This window comes from Salvelinus alpinus, chromosome 6 (assembly GCF_045679555.1).
Source record: "Salvelinus alpinus chromosome 6, SLU_Salpinus.1, whole genome shotgun sequence".
NCBI lineage: Eukaryota > Metazoa > Chordata > Actinopteri > Salmoniformes > Salmonidae > Salvelinus > Salvelinus alpinus.
The window spans coordinates 76305954-76326972 of record NC_092091.1 but is presented as its reverse complement, the minus strand read 5'-3'; the positions used below and the strand labels follow the sequence as shown (position 1 = coordinate 76326972).

Sequence of the window (21019 nt, the reverse complement as noted above, 5' to 3'; positions counted from 1 at the left end):
GATGCCGAAACGTTGGTAAATACCCATTAAATTGCTGGGAGATTACACATGGAGTGTGTTACTTTCTTTATTTTGACAGTTAGTACAGTATGAACATGAAATTCATGTAAAAGTGTATGGTATAAATTACAATGATCTGTCTTTCAACTTACTGCCATTTCAGCAGCATTTTTCTCTTTGGCTTTTGTTTGTCCGTCTTTCCCCTGGTGCCATTCAGACGTCTTTGTGCCCACATCTTGAAACGGAACACCATTGAATGGGAGACTTTTACACTCCCAACTGAGGTTTCTTTTCCTGCCAAAGGCTGTGCATCTGTTTGGTCGGGTTTGAGTAGTTTGGCCTTCTGACTTTGTGTCTGTGGTAACTATATTATTGTTTCGAATATAATGGACAGGATTGATCAGAACATGGCTTCGGGTTTCACTAGTTATCACAGCCACAAATTAAAAATTAAACATTTTTTTTGGGGGGGGGGTCGACTGGTGTTTTATAATTTCATTTTTAAAATTGTATTCACACGAATGTCCCTGTATTGATGTGTAATATTGTTATTATTGTTGCAATAAAAACAAATTAAAAAAGTAAGATGGCGGAAGTGGATGCTGAGTTCGAATCAAGCAGCACGTCGATCAAAGTTGGTGAAGATGAATGTTCTGAATGGATAACACTAGTGTCAAACTGGAACAAAAAGGAAATGGTCTAAACTTGGAGTGGAGGACACGTGTATGAATGATATGGAATCGCTTCTTGTTGGGATGCGTTTGTTAAGTAAGGATGTATATGTGGGAGACCCGTTTGAGGTGTAACAAATTGTGAAGTAGGCCTATGAGTGACCAAGAGTGGTCTTATAATGATTAACTGTATTTATGAAGAACAGAGGAAGATTGCAGTGGGCCTCAAATTAATCCGGGCAAACATACATTTTGTGCTTTAAACTTCGGGTGAAGACTCATGTTCAGGTTGAATACCTGAAGAGAATTCCTGGTGTGGTTGGTGCCCGGCGTCTGACCCGCTGGGTGAATGGAGAAAAAGAAGAAAGTCTGTCGGTACTGGTGTTTTTTGATAAAGAACACCTACCTACGCATGTGAAGCTTGGTTATGTAAGATGTGCTGTAAAAGCTTTCGTCCCCAAACCACTGCAGTGTAAGAATTGTAAAGGATTTGGCCATGTTTCAACGGTGTGTAGAAGGATGGTGTTGAAATTGTGGTGGGGATCATGATCCCGAGTGCCCTGCATGCAGGGTGAGGTTGAGGTGGCAAAAGTTATCAATCTCCTATGAGGAGGCAATTCAAATAATTGAGAACAGTTGATGCTAGTGGAGATATGATAGTGGAAGCACCACAGCCTGTAGTAAATGTGTGCTGCCAGTCAAAAGATGCTGTGTGTGGAAAAAAGGTGGATTTTGTGGCGTTCATTGCCACAGTTCTAAACTGTGCTGCTCAAGTCTCAAAGAAGTCTAAGAAACTGGACATTATTGTGGCTGCTGCAGAAACGTTTTTGGCACTTAAGGATTTTACATCTTTATTAATAATTTGTTATGTTTGGTAGTTTGTTACGCATTTGGGGAATCCTGTTTCCATCCCGCACAGTAGGTGGCGGGATGCAGATTAAATTGTGCGATCGCCAATATACCATAGAAGAAGCTTTTTATATGCGTGTGTGTGGGTTGAAGATGGCCGCCGCTAACATGGCGAAAGAAGGTTTTCAAACCCAGTTCGCCTCTGTTATGGAGAAGGTGCTGAAGACGGCAGTCATGGAGACAACGCAACTTTTCGAAACAACTATTGAGGAGCTGCGATCCGAAATATGCAGAATAAACGAAGAGAACGAGGACCTCAAATCGAGGATTCGAACCCCTGAAAATGCGAAGAAATCGACGGGTGAAAGTGAAAGACAAACCGCAGAGCCTGGACCGAGTCAAAGAACAACCTCACATATCGGCAAACGTGACATTGGTGTCCAATGTGGTGAGTAGAAAACGGGTTATTTGTTCCCTCCAAACAGTTTGTTTTGAGTTTAAATGAGTAAATATTGTACAAATTCAGGTAGGTCCTTCCCGTTTCGTTTGCTCCCTTTCAATAAACGTTTTGCAACAGAATCGGTGGAATGAATACACCTTTGGACAAGCTAGCTAAGCTACGTTCAAGTGATAACACATCCTGATAGCTAGCTATTTAGCTGAGCATATGAAGGCTCAAAGTTGAGAATATTTAACAAAACTGCTTCATGTACCTATGTTTAATTTGTATAGACTACAATATTAAACAGAACATGTTTGAGAGGTGTAGCCTATATTATGCATTCATAAATTACTGATAACCTTAATAATGCTAGTCACTTTGCAACACAGGATGTTGTCATGTCATCACCTGGTATGTAATCTTCACCTCTCCATTTCTAGATTTCCTTATCTCCTAACCACTGTCTCTCCTAATCTGGTATTTCCAGTTCTGACAGTGCAAGCTTTGCCTCGGTCTGCGGAACAGCACCTGCGCGAGGAGGACCAGTGGACGGAGCTGCACCGTGGGGCCTACGACAAGGAGGACAACCCACAGATGGCCTTCGTACTGATCAAACAGGAGGTGGACTGGGTAAGACGAGGCTTATAGCCTGAGTCCCAGATCTGTGGGTGCTGTCTTGCCAATTAATCTACCTCTATACTCAACCTTTTGTTGTCGACCCCAGTGAAAAGAAAAACCTGAACACTGCTCTCCCTAGAATCACTTGTGTATTTAAGCGTACATATTGACCTCACAGCCTTCATCAGAGTTTTTGTTGACCCGATTGTGGTTGTCTTTCCCCATTCACCCCCCCAGGAGGCAGACTATTCTGATGACTACTCCCCTGGGTACATACTGCTGAAGCAGGAGGGGGGAGAGCCCCCGACTCTGGTCCGCAGACAACCTCTCAGAGAGTTACCAAGCAGAGGTAGGAACTAGGGAGACCTGCTTCTGAATCACACATCTTATTACAATGTATTAAAGAGTATTGGGATGAGAACCAGGCTCTAATAATATCTATAATAATCTCTCCACTGTTATCTGTCTTTTGTTCTTTCTGTCTCTCCCTTTCAACTTTCCCCTCTACCTTTCTCCATCCTGTCAATCTCCCTCCCTCTGTAGCCCTGGGCCCACCTGGAGCCGTCAGGGCCATGGTCAACCGTTACACCCAGGAAAGGCCTCCCACCACCCAGTCTACCTCAGCAGAGCCCCCCCTCCAGGGAGATCCAGACACCCAGGAGGTCCCCCAGGCTCTCAGCCCATCCCAGCCCAGGACCAGAGAGGTTACCAGTGGCAGTGCAGGCCAGGACCCTGGAGCAGAACAGCAGTCACTGGTAATACCAGCAGCAGAGCCTCCATCAACATTACACCAGACAGCATCTCCTCAATCAGCAGCCACTATCCAGTCTACATCAACTGTCCTGTCTGCTGTAATGGCCCAGTCCACGGTAACTAGTCTGTCAAAAGAAACTGTCCAAACGACCACAGCGGTCCAGTCGACCGTACCGGTGAAATCGACAGCAGCAGCGTCAGAGCGCCCGCCACCTGTCCTCTCCGGGTTACCCAGAACCCCTCTTCAGGATACACAGCCCAGCCCCGTACCCCCTCGTCCTCCTCGATCATCACCATCACAGTCTCACACAGACGTTCTACCTGTAGCTCGTCTAATATCAGTGCCCTCAATACAACCAGCTAGGCCTACAGCTGTACCTGATGGACCACCGGCCGCACCACCAACACAACTGCAACCGCCTACAGTTTTGGAGAAGACGGGTGTTGCCACGGCAACTCCGCCAACACCGGTCCAGTCCGCTCAGTTGCTGACTTTGTCGGAAGAACTTGCCGGCCCCCCTGAGAAGCAGGTGTCCTTGGTCACTGAGCATGTGCAACCCTCCCCCACTCTGCCATCACCGAAGTCCCCTGTTGTCCCAGAGAGGACGTCTGATGAAGCCCCTGTACAGCTGTCAGCCCCTGCTGTAACCACACCCTCTGGCCCCTGTCAGATGTTTAACACACAGTTTTTAGCTCAGTTGTCAGTAGCACCCCTAGTACGCTCCCCACCGAGGGTGGAGGAAAAAGAGGAGGAGGAAGATGAGGGGGAGAGGCTTTCCCCCCTCCCTGCCACATCTACGGAAGCTGTGATGACCAGGTCTGTTGCTACGGAGACGACCCCCGTCGGTGAGAAAAAGGAGGAGATTGTTGTCCAGGTAGGAGGTGGTAGAAAGTCGAGTCGACGCGAATCACTCCTCTCTGGTCTCCGCCTCCGCTTAAGGCCCCGCCCCCAGGACAGTACTCCATCTCCAGTGGTTGCTAAGAAACCCAGAGGAGAGAGAACCGCCCCTATAGACCATGACTACTCAAAGGTGATGCAGAACAGAGGAGAAATGTACAGGGAATCACACGTTGACCAGGATGTAGTAGATGACACCGCTAACGGTGAGATGGCTGACGACAAGTCTAGTGGACAAGGAAGTAGTAACCACATCATCAGTGAGGAAGAGGGAGGAGCTAACACTGATGTGACCTCTCTGACCAGACAATCACCTATTGTTGGAGGTGTGTCCAAATCCAAGAAGAGAAGCATGACCTGGGTGCAGGCTCAGAGAGGTTTGGCCCTAGCCCAGGCTAAGAGGAGTAGGTCAAAGGTCACTAAGACCTCACAGCGAGGTCAGAGGTCAGAGCTTATAGGTCTGGTCACACAGACACCGTTTCTGCCTTCCACCCCACAGCGCCGCCGGTCGTACAGCCCCAGCCCTCATGCTGCGTCTACCTCAAGCCTCAGCCCACGCCGCACCAGCCCGCGTTGCACCAGCCCTCACGGTGCCCCCAGCCCACACCAGGCTACGGGGGCGAATGTGAACCCTTCTCCTGCCACCCCTCCTCACCCACAGCCTCACCAGTTCAAGGTAATTTCTGCCTCTCCTCGTCGCGGCAGACCTCGTTCGGCGGCCGCGGCGGTATTGAATTTGAAACGTTCTCCCTCCACCCCTCAACCTATCCCCTTCATTGTCACCGTCAGCCCTCACTCCGGATTCAAAAAGTCCCCCCCATGCACGCTGACATTCCAGCAGGCGCAGCGGTATCGCAAGTCACAAGCGATGTGGTCGCCGCCAGGACCGTTCCAGCTCCAACAGTCTCCCAAGTCTCCACGGAAACGTTTTACCAAGAACCAGTGTGCAGACTGCGGTCGTGTCCTGAGCAGCGCCGCTGCTTTAGAGAGTCACGCCTCCCTCCACACGGGGAAGCGCCCGTTCGCCTGCTCCACCTGCGGCAAGGACTTCCCCAACCTCAAGGGCCTCAACCGCCACGCCCGCGTCCACGGTGAACAGCGTGGCCACCAGTGTCTGAAGTGCGACAAGACCTTTGTCTACCGCTTCGGCCTGACCAAGCACGAGCAGATGGTCCACAGCGGCGTGCGCCCGTTCATCTGCCCGATCTGTGACAAACGCTTCGTCATCCGGCGCGACATGGAGACGCATCTCCGCGTTCACACTGGAGAGAAACCGTTTGCCTGCTCCCTCTGTGTGAAGCGCTTCAAGAGGCGTGTGGAGCTGAATGTTCACCTGAGGTGGCACAACGGGGAGAAGAGACACTGGTGCTCGTACTGCGGGAAGGGCTTTCTGGATTACAATAATCTGAAGAGGCACAAATTTGTCCACACTGGGGAGAAACCTTACACCTGCACTGAGTGTGGCAAGCACTTCAAACAGACTGGCCATCTGAAGAAACACCTGAAGACAATACACAAAGACAGATAGAGGGCAGAGTACGAGTCTTAAATGACATCCTATTCCCTATATAGTGCACTACTTTGGACTAGAAATATAGCACTATATAGGGAATAGGGTGTCTGATGGTGATGAGGGAATAGTTCTCTCTGTTTGCTGTGAATTTGCTTTTTGTTTGAGAGAATGTAGTAAAATGTTAAAGAAAAATTTTGAATTTCAATTGAGTTGATTAATTTAATTAAAACTAATTCTGGTTGTCATTTGTTTTTCCATTCTATTTATTAGGAAAGTTAGAAGCCTAAAACCAAGTTTAAATTTAGGTGTACTGTGTTCATGTCACACACGCTTTAAAAAAAATGTTCTGCGGGTTTGAAGTCGTTGCTTTAAAATGTGTTTATTCCGTTTTATTTGTACGTAAAAATCTGGTCTGGCATAGGAAGTTTCACTTGAACAACCGTCAAAGTCGTAATTTTTCTTGTGGAAGGGGTTGTTACAGTTCACCACTGACCTTATACATGTCCTCCAAAACATAACAAATCAATTTGACAATTACAAACTTATTAATGCGGATAATGTCGCTAGTTTTATCATATAGTCAATGTTAAGCAAACAAGCTAATTTTATTATTAGTAAAGTTAGCTAGTAATCAAGCTAGCTAAAATCTTATTGGTTGAAGAATTGGTCAGACTTGAATATGGGGCATTCATGTGCTCGTGGGAAGTTGTAAGTCTGCCATGATTGTGTTCAAGTGCTTTTGAAATGTTTGGTAGGTTGGCATGATCATTATGACAGACAATTCCTAGACAGTCTAATCTAAGGCAGGGTTTCCCAAACTTTTCCCACTCAGCCTTAACTGTCCCGCTTGCATCGCCTCATTAGTTAACTGTTGAGGTGGCGCAATCGGATAAGACTCTTGAGGAAGGCGGGTGTGTTTGAGAGGTCCTGAGTTCAAGACCGGTATGGGCCGAATCTGGAGGATGTGGTACTCGCTTAGCAAGCAGCCTGACATCCTTTACACTATGGAAAAAAACAAAACGTGTTTGGGAAATCCTGATATGAAAGGCAGACATTCTTATTCAAAACATGGTTAGGTTTCCAACAGTTTATATTTTCAATGTCCTTATTAATAAACAATTGATCACAAAAGAATTGTTCTCAATGTCAAATAAAAATCGTCACAAGATCACAAGCACTGATATTTAACCCTTTCTCCTAGGCGGAGTCTCCTGAACTCAAGGCTGTCATGGTGAATGATATCAGACAGTGTCTCTTCTTCTCCCAGAGGATCCCTGATGGCTAACAATAACATATCCTGACAATGTAAATGTTATACATTACCCTCTCTCCCTCAGTGACATTGTTAGGTTCTAAGATCTCCACCCGTCTCCCCTACACATTCCAAAGCCATCTGGCTCCTACAGACCACTGAGTATAACAATGTTCCGAGTTTAACCCAGGATCTAACACGTCTATTTCTATTGGCACTAGCACTGTTCATGACACTAACTGTTCACGCCGCTCTTGTTGGTGGAGAGAATGTTGCTGCGTTTAAAGCTTATTTCCTGCAATTCTACACATTTTGTCATGGGGTGCAAAGGAAATGTTGCTGTTTTAAAGCTCATTTTCTTGCAATTCTATACATTTGGCCATGTCTAATGTGTATTCATGTGTTATTCTGACTGACACACTTGTCAAGATCTATGGGCTAAATAACCTATACTGAACAAAAATGTAAATACATGTAGAGTTGATCTCGTGTTTCTTGAGCTGAAATAAAAGATCCCAGAAATGTTCCATTCACACAAAAAGCTTACTTCTCTCAAATGTTGTATACAAATTTGTTTACATCCCTGTTAGTGAGCATTTCTCTTTTGCCAAGATAATCCATCCACCTGACAGGTGTTGCATATCAAGAAGCTGATTAAACAGCATGATCATTACACAGGTGAACCTTGAGCTGGGGACAATAAAAGTCCTCTAAAATGTGCAGTTTTGGCACACAATGCCACAGATTTTGAGGGAGCGTGTAATTGGCATGCTGACTGCAGGAATGTCCACCAGAGCTGTTGCCAGATCATTGAATGTTCATTTCTCTACCATAAGCCACCCCCAACATACTTTTCAATAGTTTGGCAGTACATCCAACTAGCTTCACAACATCAAGTGTAACCATGCCAGCCCAAGACCTTGACATCCGGCTTCTTCACCTGCGGGATTGTCTGAGACCAGCCACCCAGACAGCTGTTGAAACCGAGGAGTATTTTTGTCTGTAATAATTATGTTTGGCTGGGTCTGGCTCCCAGTGGGTGGGCCTATGCCCTCCCAGGCCAACCCATGGCTGCTCCCCTGCCCAGTCATGTGAAATCCATAGATTAGTGCCTAATGAATTTATTTCAATTCACTGATTTCCTTATATGAACTGTAACTCAGTAAAATTGTTGCATGATGTTTATATTTTTGTAAGATATAAATTTAAAAAACGTTAGTTGACATGGGCTCATTGATCTGGACATTTCTGACAAGTTATAAATAGCTCTCTGAGGTATGTAATGACTATCATGACAAGAGGAACTGATGATGCACTACCCAATTTCTAAATTGCACCTTGTGCATTCCACTATTACAACTTTCAGAGCTGGACTGAGTATATACAGTGCCTTCGGAAAGGATTTCAGACCCCTTGACTTTTCCAAATTTGTTACATTACAGCCTTTATTAAATAAATTAAAATCCACAGCAATCTACACAGAATACCCCATAATGAGAAACCGAAAATAGGTTTTTAGAAATTTGTGCAAATGTATAAAAAAAATTGTATTCAGACCATTTGCTATGAGACTCGAAATTGAGCTCAGGTGCATCCTGTTTCCATTGATCATCCTTGAGATGTTTCTACAACTTGATTGGATTCCACCTGTGGTAAATTCAATTGATTGGACATGATTTGGAAAAGGCACACCTGTCTATATAAGGTCCCACAGTTGACAGTGCATGTCAGAGCAAAAACCAAGCCATGGAGGTCGAAGGAATTGTCCGTAGAGCGCCGAGACAGGATTGTGTCGAGACTCTGATCTGGGGAAGTGTACCAAAACATTTCTGCAGCATTGAAGGTCCACAAGAACACAGTGGCCTCCATCATTCTTCCTAGAGCTGGCCGCACGGCCAAACTGAGCAATCGGGTGAGAAGGGCTTTGGTCAGGGAGATGACCAAGAACCTGATGGTCACTCTGACAGAGCTCCAGAGTTCCTCTGTGGAGATGGGAGAACATTCCAGAAGGGCAGCCATCACTGCAGCACTCCACCAATAGGCCTTTATGGTAGTGGCCATACAGAAGCCATTCCTCAGTAAAAGACACGACAGCCCGCTTGGAGTTTGTCAAAAGGCACCTAAAGACTCTCAGACCATGAAAAACAATATTATCTGATCTAATGAAACCAAGATAGAACTCTGGCATGAATGCCAGATCACTGTACCTGTACACAGCCAATCTGTAAATAGAACACCCAACTACCTCATCCCCATATTATTTATCCTCTTGCTCTTTTGCACCCCAGTATCTCTACTTGCACATCATCATCTGCACATCTATCACTCCAGCGTTAATGCTAAATTGTAATAATTTCTCCTCTATGGCTTATTTATTGCCTTACCTCCCTACTCTTCTAAATTTGCACACGCTGTATACAGATTTTTCTACTGTGTTATTGACTGTCTGTTTATGTGTAACTTTGTGTTGTTGTTTTTGCCGCACTGCTTTGCTTTATCTTGGCCAGGTCGCAGTTGTAAATGAGAACTTCTTTTCAACTGGCCTGCCTAGTTAAATAAAGGTGAAATAAATAAAATAAAAAGCCAAGCTTCACATCTAACCAGCCACCATCCATACGGTGAAGCATTGTGGTGGACCATCATGCTGTGGGGATGTTGTTCAGGATCGAGGGAAAGATGAACGGAGCAAAGTACATAGCAATCCTTAATGTAAACCTGCTCCCGAGCGCTAAGGACCTCAGACTGGGGCGAAGTTTCAACTTCCAACAGGACAATGACCCGAAGCACACAGCCAAGACAAGACTTGAACCTGATCAAACATCTCTGGAGAGACCTGAAAATAGCTGTGCAGCAACACTCCCCATCATTATGGGGTATTGTGTGTAGATTGATGAGGGGAAAAAAACAATAATCAATTTTATAAGGCTGTAAGTAACAAAATGTGGAAAAAGTCAAGAGGTCTGAATACTTTCCGAAGGCACTGTATGTATGTATGTATATACACACACTACCGGTCAAATGTTTTAGAACACCTACACATCAAGGGTTTTTATTTCTGCTCTTTTTCTGCATTGTGGAATAATAGTGAAGACATTATAATTAGGAAATAACATGTGGAATCATGTAGTAACCAAAAAAAAGTGTTAAACAAATCCAAATATATTTTATATTTGAGATTCTTTAAATAGCCACCCTTTGTCTTGATTACAGCTTTGCACATTCTTGGCATTCACTGAACCAGCTTCACCTGGAATGCTTTTCCAACAGTCTTGAAGGAGTTCCCACATATGCTGAGCACTTGTTGGCTTCTTTTCCTTCACTCTGTGGTCCAACTCATCCCAAACCATCTCAATTGGGTTGAGTTCAGGTGTTTGTGGAGGCCAGGTCATCTGATGCAGCACTCCATTACTCTCCTTATTGGTCAAATAACCCTTACACAGCCTGGAGGTGTGTTGGGTCATTGTCCTATTGAAAAACAAATGATAGTGGGACTAAGTGCAAACCAGATGGGATGGGATATCACTGCAGAATGTGGTGGTAGCCATGCTGGTTACGTGTGCCTTGAATTCAAAATAAATCACATACAGTGTCACCAGCAAAACACCACCACTTCCTCCATGCTTCACGGTGGGACCCACACATGCGGTTGGAACCAAAATCCTCAAATTTGGACTCATCAGACTAAAGGACAGATTTCCACCGGTCTAATGTCCAATCCATCTAATGTCATCGACCATGACGACCTGATTCACGCAGTCTCCTCAGAACAGTTGATGTTGAGATGGTCTGTTACTTGATTTATTTTATTTATTTGGGCTGCAATTTCTGAGGCAGATAACTCTTATGAACTTATTCTCTGCAGCAGAAGTAACTCTGGGTCTTCCTTTTCTGTGGCGGTCCTCATGAGATTCAGTTTCATCATAGCGATTGATGGTTTTGAGACTGCACTTGAAGAAACTTTATAAATAAATATTGAAAAAATAAATCATTATATTTTGATTTGTTTAACACTTTTTTGGTTACAACATGATTCCATATGTGTTATTTCATAGTTTTGATGTCTTCACTATTATTCTACAATGTAGAAAATTGTAAAAAATAAAGAAAAATCCTTGAATGAGTAGGTATGTCCAAACTTTTGAATGTACTATAAGTATATATATATTTAAAAGAAATTGGAGGACCCCATGCCTCACAGTTTGGAAACCACTGTTCTAGACCACCGCTCAGGCCAGGAAATCCGGCCTGTGTTTGTGCTGGTGTAACTTTAGATGGGCCAGTCGTTTGAAGCTGAGTCCACACACAGCACAGCAGTACGGTCTCTCCCCAGTGTGCGTGCGCTGGTGTACCTTCAAAATGTCCACCCGTGTGAAGCTCTTGTCACACATAGTGCAGCGGTGAGGTTTCTCCTGCGTGTGAATGCGCTGATGCAGCTTGAGGTTCCAGAGCCGACTGAACTTGTTCCCACAGATGGAGCAGCAGTAGGGCTTGTCTGTCGTCTGGCTGCACTTGTGCCTCTTCAGGTCGGAGAAGGAGGTGAAGCCCTTGGAGCAGTGGCTGCAGAGGTGAAGTCCCTCTGCCTGGTGGACTCGCTGGTGGACCTTGAGGTTGCAGGCCTGGGTGAAGGTCTTACCGCACTGGGTGCAGGAGTACGGAGGCCCAGATCCTGAACTCAACCCTCTCCCCGTTTTGTGTGTCTGCTTGTGGGACTTGAGGGAACCAGAGTCTGGGAAGCTCATGGTACATTGAGTGCAGGCATGACGCCTCCCCCCTCCTCCTGTTACTTGCTCTTGTGAACAATCTCTGAGGTTTAGAGAGTGTCCAAAATCGTCAGCGGCATCATCCGGACTCTCTGTGTTGTTGTGGGCTGAGCTTCCAGAGTGGATGGAGGTTAGCCCCCTGTGGCCAGCTCTGTTACCCGACTCTGGGACACCGTGTTCAGGGTACAAGACACTGGAGTCCTGCAAGTACCCCTCCTCGTTGATCAACAGGCAGTTCAGGTCTCCCACCACCGGGTGGGGGGGTGGCGTTGGCGAATCCACCTGCTCCCTCCGTCTCCGATGGGAGCCAGTCATGTGGGAGCGATGGTGATGGTCTCCCCCCTCAGACACCCCCAGATTCACTTGGTAGTGACCCACAGCTCCATAGCTCAGCGCCCCCAGACGAGACGGAGAACCAGGAAGTCTATCCAGCCCTTCCATGTCTAGAAGATGGCCTCCACTACTAGGACTGTCATAACCAGACTTCTCAAAATCACCCCCTAGTTCCTCCATGCTGTAGTGGGGACGGTAGAGAGGGTCGATAGGTTTTCTTTGGTCTCCCTCTGGGCCTGGTGGTTCAGGTCTCTGGTCTAGACTGGATCCCCACTCATCCTGGCACTGCTGTAGCTCCTGCTGAATAAAACTCTTACTGGGCCCAGAGACATCCAAACCATCAGCCTCTGAAGAACACAGGGTACATGTGGCATTAGAAGCATTAACATTTAAGACAGGGGTGTTAAACTCATTCCATAGAGGGCCTAGTGTGTGCTGGTTTTTGATTTCCCCTTTCAATTAAGACCTAGACAACCAGGTGAGGGGAGTTCCTTAATAATTAGTGGCCTTAATTCATCAATCAAGTACAAGGAAGGAGCGAAACCCACAGACACTCCGTGGAATGAGTTTGACACGTGAGTTAAGGCATTGGCAATAGTAGAAACAGTAGTAGAGTAACTGTAATGTTAAATGTGTACTTACAGTTTCAAGTTGACATGTGTAATAATGAATACATTTGAAATGACACAGCATATTATAAAAGTTACTCTTCTTATCATTCTCTTAAACCTAAAGGTAAGCAATTGTCTATGTTATGTTTGTTGTAAACAACTCACCGTCCAGGCAGAACTCCCATCTCTCCTGTAGCTCAGTGGTGTGGAGAGCCTCCTCTTTCAGCAGGCTGTCCAGCTTCTGACCTGTGACCTCTGTGGACTGGAAGAGCAAATTAATGAGTCGATTCTAACTAAATAATGGATAAACTGACAGTGACTGAATAGAGCTGACATGATGGTTTTCTTTTCAGAATACTCCTCTGGGACCCCCAGACATCTCACAACTTTGTCGTAGCCCTGAACTAGCATACCTGATTCAAGTAGTGAAGGGCTTGATGATTCGTTGACAAGTTGAACTGAGTGTTTAAGTTCTGGAACAGTTCAAATATGAGGAGAGGTTTGACAAAGGCTGCCCAATTATTCCTCACAGACTATCTGTTCTAATATATCCTTTAAAATAACATTTCTAACTGAACTTTCTGTAACACTGCACCCTCCACAGGTGTTTAGTCAGTCCCCTACCTACCTCAGAGATTCTCCTAGGGCTGGTGGCCTCAGCCTCCATGTGTTTAGTCAGTCCCCTACCTACCTCAGAGATTCTCCTAGGGCTGGTGGCCTCAGCCTCCATGTGTTTAGTCAGTCCCCTACCTACCTCAGAGATTCTCCTAGGGCTGGTGGCCTCAGCCTCCATGTGTTTAGTCAGTCCCCTACCTACCTCAGAGGTTCTCTTAGGGCTGGTGGCCTCAGCCTCCATGTGTTTAGTCAGTCCCCTACCTACCTCAGAGATTCTCCTAGGGCTGGTGGCCTCAGCCTCCATGTGTTTAGTCAGTCCCCTACCTACCTCAGAGGTTCTCCTAGGGCTGGTGGCCTCAGCCTCCATGTGTTCAGTCAGTCCCCTACCTACCTCAGAGGTTCTCTTAGGGCTGGTGGCCTCAGCCTCCATGTGTTTAGTCAGTCCCCTACCTACCTCAGAGGTTCTCTTAGGGCTGGTGGCCTCAGCCTCCATGTGTTTAGTCAGTCCCCTACCTACCTCAGAGATTCTCCTAGGGCTGGTGGCCTCAGCCTCCATGTGTTTAGTCAGTCCCCTACCTACCTCAGAGGTTCTCCTAGGGCTGGTGGCCTCAGCCTCCATGTGTTTAGTCAGTCCCCTACCTACCTCAGAGGTTCTCTTAGGGCTGGTGGCCCCAGCCTCCATGTGTTTAGTCAGTCCCCTACCTACCTCAGAGGTTCTCTTAGGGCTGGTGGCCTCAGCCTCCATGTGTTTAGTCAGTCCCCTACCTACCTCAGAGATTCTCCTAGGGCTGGTGGCCTCAGCCTCCATGTGTTTAGTCAGTCCCCTACCTACCTCAGAGGTTCTCTTAGGGCTGGTGGCCTCAGCCTCCATGTGTTTAGTCAGTCCCCTACCTACCTCAGAGATTCTCCTAGGGCTGGTGGCCTCAGCCTCCATGTGTTTAGTCAGTCCCCTACCTACCTCAGAGGTTCTCTTAGGGCTGGTGGCCTCAGCCTCCATGTGTTTAGTCAGTCCCCTACCTACCTCAGAGGTTCTCTTAGGGCTGGTGGCCTCAGCCTCCATGTGTTTAGTCAGTCCCCTACCTACCTCAGAGATTCTCCTAGGGCTGGTGGCCTCAGCCTCCTCCAGATCATTGAAGGTTGTTTCCCTGGCCACGCCCCCACAGCTGCTCCACTCTTCCCCTGGTACCTTCTCCTGCTTCAGGCCACGCCCCCTCTCCACATCTGGCCACAGGTAAACAAAGAGAACATTTCATTTGGAGTAAAAGGAAAGTAACATTGTGGATAATGGAGTCTCCTCACATCAGATGAAGGAAAGGAAACATCTTATTAAGATGCCACCACCAGCCATGACTGACTCTTTTCTTAAACCAATACTGTCTGATCAGTGATCACCAAAGTATATAAGGTACACAATACAGCAGCCCCACTTCAGTGATGCCTCCATATATATATAACCAGTCAAAAGTTTGGACACACATACTCATTCCAGTTGAGGTCGGGTTTCAATTAACAGGTGTGCCTTTTTAAAAGATAATTTGTGGAATTTATTTCCTTCTTAATGCATTTGAGCCTATCAGTTGTGTTGTGAAAAGGTAGGGGAGGTATGCAAAAGACAGACCTATTTGGTGAAAGACCAAGTCTATATTATGGCAAGAACAGCTCAAATAAGCAAAGAGAAATGACAGTCAATTATTACTTTAAGACATGAAGGTCAGTCAATCCAGGAAATTTCAAGAACCGTTCATGTTTCTTCAAGTGCAGTCACAAAACCCAGAGTTGCCTCTACTGCAGGGGATACGTTCATTAGAGTTAACAGCCACAGAAATTGCAGCCAAAAAATAAATGCTTCACAGACTTCATGTAACAGACACATCTCAAAATCAACAGTTTAGAGGAGACTGCGTGAATCAGGTCTTCATGGTCAAATTGCTGCAAAGAAACCACTACTAAAGGACAGCTTGGGCCAAGAAACACGAGCAATGGACATTAGACCGGTGGAAATCTTTCCTTTGGTCTTATGAGTCCAAATGTGAGACTTTTGGTTACAACCGCCGTGTCTTCGTGAGACGCAGAGCAGGTGAACGGATGATCTCCGCATGTGTGGTTCCCACCGGGAAGCATCCAGGAGGTGTAACGGTGGTGCTTTGCTGGTGACACCGTATGTGATTTATTTAGAATTCAAGGCACACTTAATCAGCATGGCTAACACAGCATTCTGCAGCGATACGTCATCCCATCTGGTTTGCGCTTAGTGGGCCTATCATTTGTTTTTCAACAGGACAATGACCTAACACACCTCCAGGCTGTGTAAGGGCTATTTGACCAAGAAGGGGAGTAATGGAGTGCTGCATCAGATGACCTGGCCTCCACAAACACCTGACCTCAACCCAATAGAGATGGTTTGGGATGAGTTGGACCACAGAGTGAAGGAAAAGCAGCCGACAAGTGCTCAGCATTTGTGGAAACTCCTTCAAGACTGTTGGAAAAGCATTCCTAGTGAAGCTGGTTGAGAGAATGCCAAGCGTGTGCAAAGCTGTTAAAAGCGGCTAGTTTGATGTTTTGATTTGTTTAACACTTTTTGGGTTACTACATGATTCCATGTGTTATTTCATAGTTTTGATGTCACTATTATTCTACAATGTAGAAAATAATAAAAATAATGAAAAACCCTAGAATGAGTAGGTGTGTCCAAACTTTTGACTGGTACTGTGTCGTTAGATGTCTCTCTTCTCACCTGTCTGTGAAGTTCCTAAGCTTATCTCTTCACCTTCCTTGCCAGCTCTCCCACAGTCCCGACACTTCCCCCTCTGGCCTCCCTCTCTGTTCTCCGACCACTGCAGCCGCGTCTTCAGTGACTCGACCTGTTCCCGGCTCCGGGACACCTCCTCCAGGAAACTATCCTCCACCAGCCTGGTGATCTCGTACATGGCTGACTTAAGGACCGTCTCCATGACTCCGGAGAGCTGAGATTGGAAAGTTATGATGGCTGCGGACATCATGGCAAAGTGTCTATGAGCAGCTAACTACAGTTAAGAGATAGTAACTTTTAGCTACTTTTGTTCAGGTTGGTCAGTGTTACGATTCCGTATATCAAAAGGAAAAATCGCTAAAATTAGCTGCAAAGATACAGGTAACTAAACCACTTTTGTCTGTGTTAGCATGCTAGCAAACGTTACTGTTGGATGTTGTGGTCTCTACCTAATGCATTTTTTAAAAATAATTTCGAGATATAAGATGTAGCATTTACTGTATATGAGGCTATTCGTATAAATAAAAATACCAGAGGTATTGAGAGAAAGCAAGGCTATGGTAGTTGGCTCGGCACTTACTTTGATAGCCAGTCAACACAACAAGCATCCACCCCCAAAAAATGTACTTCCGGAAACAAACCAACGGGTCGGGTAGTGGGACATTCTACGTCGGAACGCTACCTTATTCGAGTTAAAAAGACGACCTTTAATTACTGTGTATAAATTGACAGGAAATGTACACGGGAAGCAATTTATCTCAGCCATCACTCAATGCGTCACACAAAGCACTGTGCGCCGAGTCCATAAAAGAAGAAGAAGTCATATCACCAACATAGGCCAATTCTGATCAACCCTGTACTTTTTGGGGGGAAATATTAATATATTGTAGATTCATATGAAAGTGTGGGTTGAAGAGAACCACTGCCAACAAAAAAAGTAATATCAACAGCTAAATGCATGAATTTGGTGCACTTTAAGATGAACATTGAGAGATTCAATATTTTTCAGGTAACTAACTAGCATCTTCCCACCTGCAACAGCAGACATTGTCAGTATTCAAGTACAGTTACTACTGTGGGTCTCTCTACTTTGGAACAGTCTCCTCTGGAACACTCTACTTTGGAACAGTCTCCTCTGGAACACTCTACTCTGGAACACATACAGTACCAGTCAAAAGTTTAGACACACCTACTCATTCAAGGGTTTTTCTTTATTTTTTTACTATTTTCTACATTGTAGAATGATAGTTAAAACATCAAAACTATGAAATAACACATGTGGAATCATTTAGTAACCCAAAAAGTGTTTAACAAATCAAAATGTATTTTATATTTGAGATTATTCAATGTAGCCACCCTTTGCCTTGATGACAGCTTTGCACACTGTTGGCATTCTCACAACCAACTACATGAGGTTGTCACCTGGAATGCATTTTAATTAACAGGTGTGCCTCCTTAAAAGTTAATTTGTGGAATTTCTTTCCTTAATGCGTTTGAGACAATCAGTTGTGTTGTGACAAAGTAGGTGGGGTATACAGACGATAGTTCTATTTGGTAAAAGACCAACTCCATATTGTGGCAAGAACAGCTCAAATAAGCAAAGAGAAATGACAGTCCAGCAATACTTTAAGACGTGAAGGTCAGTCAATCTGGAAAATGTCAAGAACTTTGAAAGTTTCTTCAGGTGCAGTTGCAAAACCATCAAGCGCTATGATGAAACTGGCTCTCATCCCATCTGGTTTGCACTTATTGCGACTATCATTTGTTTTTCAACAGGACAGTGACCCAACACACCTCCAGGCTGTGTAAGAGCTATTTGTCCAAGATGGTGAGTGATGGAGTGCTGCATCAGAAGACCTGGCCTCCACAATCATCAGAAAATAGTAAAAACGAAGAAAACCCCTGAATGAGTAGGTGTGTTCAAACTTTTGACAGGTACTGTACATCTATAGTGTATTGCCAAAAAACACTCAACAACTTCAACCATAGACTCTGACATGTGCAATAAGCCAAACTGATTATTGGTCGAGGTGAGTTGGAGGATTATTTAAGATACTGTTTGAAGAGGTAGTGTTTCAGATGTTTTTGGAAGATGGGCAGGGACTCTATTGTCCTAGCTTCAGGGGGAAGATGGTATTACCATTGGGGTGCCAGGACAGAAGAGCTTGGACTGGGCTGAGCGGGAGCTGCCCTCCCGTAGGAGTGGGAGGGCCAAGAGACCTGAGGTGGCAGAACGGAGTGCTCGGGTTGGGGTGTAGGGTTTTAGCATAGCCTGAAGGTAGGGAGAGGCAGTTCCTCTTGCTGTTCCGTAGGTAAGCACCATGGTATTGTAGTGGATGCAAGCTTCGACTGGAAGCCATTGGAGTGTGCAGAGGAGCGTGACGTGAGAACTGTGGAAGGTTGAAAACCAGGTGAGCTGCTGTGTTCTGGATAAGTTGCAGGGGTTTGATGACACAAGCAGGGAGCCCAGCCAACAGAGAGTTGCAGTAGTCCAGACGGGAGATGACAAGTGCCTGGAATAGGACCTGCGCCACTTCCTGTGTGAGGTAGGGTCGTACTCTATGGATGTTGTAGAGCATGAACCTGCAGGAGCAGGTCACTGCTTTGATGTTTGCAGAGAACTACAGGGTGTTGTACAGGGTCACGCCAAGGTTCTTTGCGACACTTTGGAGTTGTCAACCGGGAGGAAGAGCAGTTCTGTCTTGTAGAGCTTGAGGTGGTGGGCTGACATCCAAGCTGAGATATCTGCCAGGCACGCAGAGATACGTGTCGCCACCTGGGTGTCAGAAGGGGGGGAAAAGAGAAAATTAGTAGAGTGTCATTCGCATAGCAAGTTCAAGTTAGTTTATTTGTCATATACATCTCATATACATGGAATACTCAGTGCAATGAAATGCTTACTTGCAGGTTAACCTCTCGACAATGCAACAACAATAGAAGTATGTAGCTAATTGAATAAAAAGAGTAATAGAAATAAAAGCTTAATGAAATATATATATGTATATTTTTTTTACAAATAGTTACATATGGAATGAATGGAAATAACAGACATGAGCCAAACATGTTTGCTTGTATAATGGAAAAGGTAATAAGACTACGATTCATTTAATTTTGTCAGTTCTACCACGTCAACATTGCTGATTTTGAACAGGGTGAATTATAATGTTTCAGTAAAGTTCAGCTTCTGTCCACAGGGTGTGGACAGCTTCTGTCCACTGTGTCACTGTCAGAAGATATGTGCTTCAGTCAGAAAAACATTCTCTCTTCTCGGTCTCAGCTAGCTCGCCAGCCAGTAGCTACTGAACTAGCCAGCCAAGCTAGCTACAGAAACGAAACCCATCAAATACACTAGCTGGAAATAAACACTTTTCCTAATATCGTGACTTATATCAACATCCTTAGCTTGCCCATCCACTTAATATATTGTTAAATAACTCTGACTGACACCCACTAGCTTAAGGATGCTGAGTGCTAACCATAGCTTATTAGCATTAGCCAACCGTAAAATCATATTTATGCTTGATCTGAAAATATGATCTGGATATCTGTGGAGGCCAAATCAAGTCCCTTAAAGTAAAGGCTTTGCATGGTTAATCAGACGTCTGCAGTGGCTGTACAGCATTTACTGCGATATGACCTCTGTAGAAGTCAGGGCACACATACTTCTTGCGCTTGGCAAAGCAGAGCTGCTGCAGCAGCGCCTCTCAACCTCAGGAGGCGGAAGAAATTCGACTTGTCACCAAAAACACTCACAAACTTTTACAGATGCACAATCGAGAGCATCCTGTCGGGCTGCATCACCGCCTGGTACGGCAACTGCTCCGCCCACAACCGTAAGGCTCTCCAGAGGGTAGTGAGGTCTGCACAACGCATCACCGGGGGCAAACTACCTGCCCTCCAGGACACCTACACCACCCGATGTCACAGGAAGGCCAAAAAGATCATCAAGGACAACAACCACCCGAGCCACTGCCTGTTCACCCCGCTATCATCCAGAAGGCGAGGTCAGTACAGGTGCATCAAAGCTGGGACCGAGAGACTGAAAAACAGCAAATTTTACTTATGTAAATTTGATATTTCAGGTTTGTATTTAAGAACTGTGTTAACATTTCTAAAAACCTGTTTTTGCTTTGTCTGAATGTTAAACAGCCATCACTAACATTGAGTGGCTGCTGTCAACATACTGACTCATCTCTAGCCACTTTAATAATGAAAAATGTATGTACTAAATGTATCACCAGCCACTTTATATAATGTTTACATACCCTACATTACTCATCTCATATACTGTACTCTATACCATCTACTGCATCTTGCCTATGCCGTTCGGCCATCGCTCATTCATATATTTTTTTATGTACATATTCTTATTAATTCCTTCACACTTGTGTGTATAAGGTAGTTGTTGTGAAATTGTTAGGTTAGATTACTTGTTAGATATTACTGCATGGTCGGAACTAGAAGCACAAGCATTTCGCTACACTCGTATTAATAACATCTGCTAACCATGTGTATGTGACAAATAATATTTGATTTGATTTGAGACCTCGTTCGGTGGCCGTGGCGGCTTTACATTTTAAATGGTCTCCCTCCAGCCCTCGACCTACCCCCTTCATTATCACCGCCAGCCCTCGCTCCGGCTTCATGTCCTCCCAGTGCCCGCTGACATTCCAGCAGGCATGGCAGTACCGCCAATCACAACTGATGTAGTTGCCGTTCCAGCTCCATGTCTCCCCATTTCAGCAGAAACATCTCGCTAAGAACCAGTGCGCAGACTGCGGTCGTGTCCTGAGCAGCACTGCCGCTTTAGAGAGCCACTCCTCCCTCCTGCTCTTTCTGCGGCAAGGACTTCCCCAACTTCAAGGCCTGAAACTGCATCCACGGCAACCAGCAGGGCCACTACTTTCAACAGGGCCACCGTCTACCGCTTTTGGCGTGACCAAACACAGCGGCGT

General features: G+C 45.5%; 2 protein-coding genes across 2 annotated transcripts; one reads left to right on the top strand and one right to left on the bottom strand.

Moving 5' to 3' along the window:
* The first annotated feature begins 658 nt into the window (after positions 1 to 658).
* Positions 659 to 5989, top strand: LOC139579388 (uncharacterized). Its single transcript, XM_071407969.1, has 4 exons — positions 659 to 1968; positions 2450 to 2592; positions 2818 to 2929; positions 3124 to 5989. The coding sequence occupies exons 1-4, from the start codon at positions 1539 to 1541 to the stop codon at positions 5757 to 5759; spliced, it is 3321 nt and encodes a 1106-aa protein (XP_071264070.1). The 5' UTR covers positions 659 to 1538; the 3' UTR covers positions 5760 to 5989.
* A 118-nt stretch (positions 5990 to 6107) lies between these two features.
* Positions 6108 to 16681, bottom strand: LOC139579391 (uncharacterized). The gene is made up of 4 exons (XM_071407974.1): positions 16050 to 16681; positions 14400 to 14536; positions 12866 to 12962; positions 6108 to 12436 (listed from the first exon to the last, which is right to left on the bottom strand). Exons 1-4 carry the CDS (start codon positions 16312 to 16314, stop codon positions 11223 to 11225), a joined length of 1713 nt encoding a protein of 570 aa, XP_071264075.1. The 5' UTR covers positions 16315 to 16681; the 3' UTR covers positions 6108 to 11222.
* Positions 16682 to 21019: the final 4338 nt, after the last annotated feature.

Bases quoted from the DNA above. Each gene is read 5' to 3' on its own strand.
- LOC139579388 (XM_071407969.1), top strand. From the start codon at position 1,539: ATGTTTGGTAGTTTGTTACGCATTTGGGGAATCCTGTTTCCATCCCGC. The intron at 1,969-2,449 runs GTGAGTAGAAAA...TGGTATTTCCAG, and splicing joins TGACATTGGTGTCCAATGTG to TTCTGACAGTGCAAGCTTTG. The intron at 2,930-3,123 runs GTAGGAACTAGG...CTCCCTCTGTAG, and splicing joins CAGAGAGTTACCAAGCAGAG to CCCTGGGCCCACCTGGAGCC.
- LOC139579391 (XM_071407974.1), bottom strand. From the start codon at position 16,314: ATGATGTCCGCAGCCATCATAACTTTCCAATCTCAGCTCTCCGGAGTC. The intron at 14,537-16,049 runs GTGAGAAGAGAG...ACCTGTGGCCAG, and splicing joins CTTAGGAACTTCACAGACAG to ATGTGGAGAGGGGGCGTGGC. The intron at 12,963-14,399 runs GTAGGTAGGGGA...TTGCTCTTCCAG, and splicing joins GCCCTAGGAGAATCTCTGAG to TCCACAGAGGTCACAGGTCA.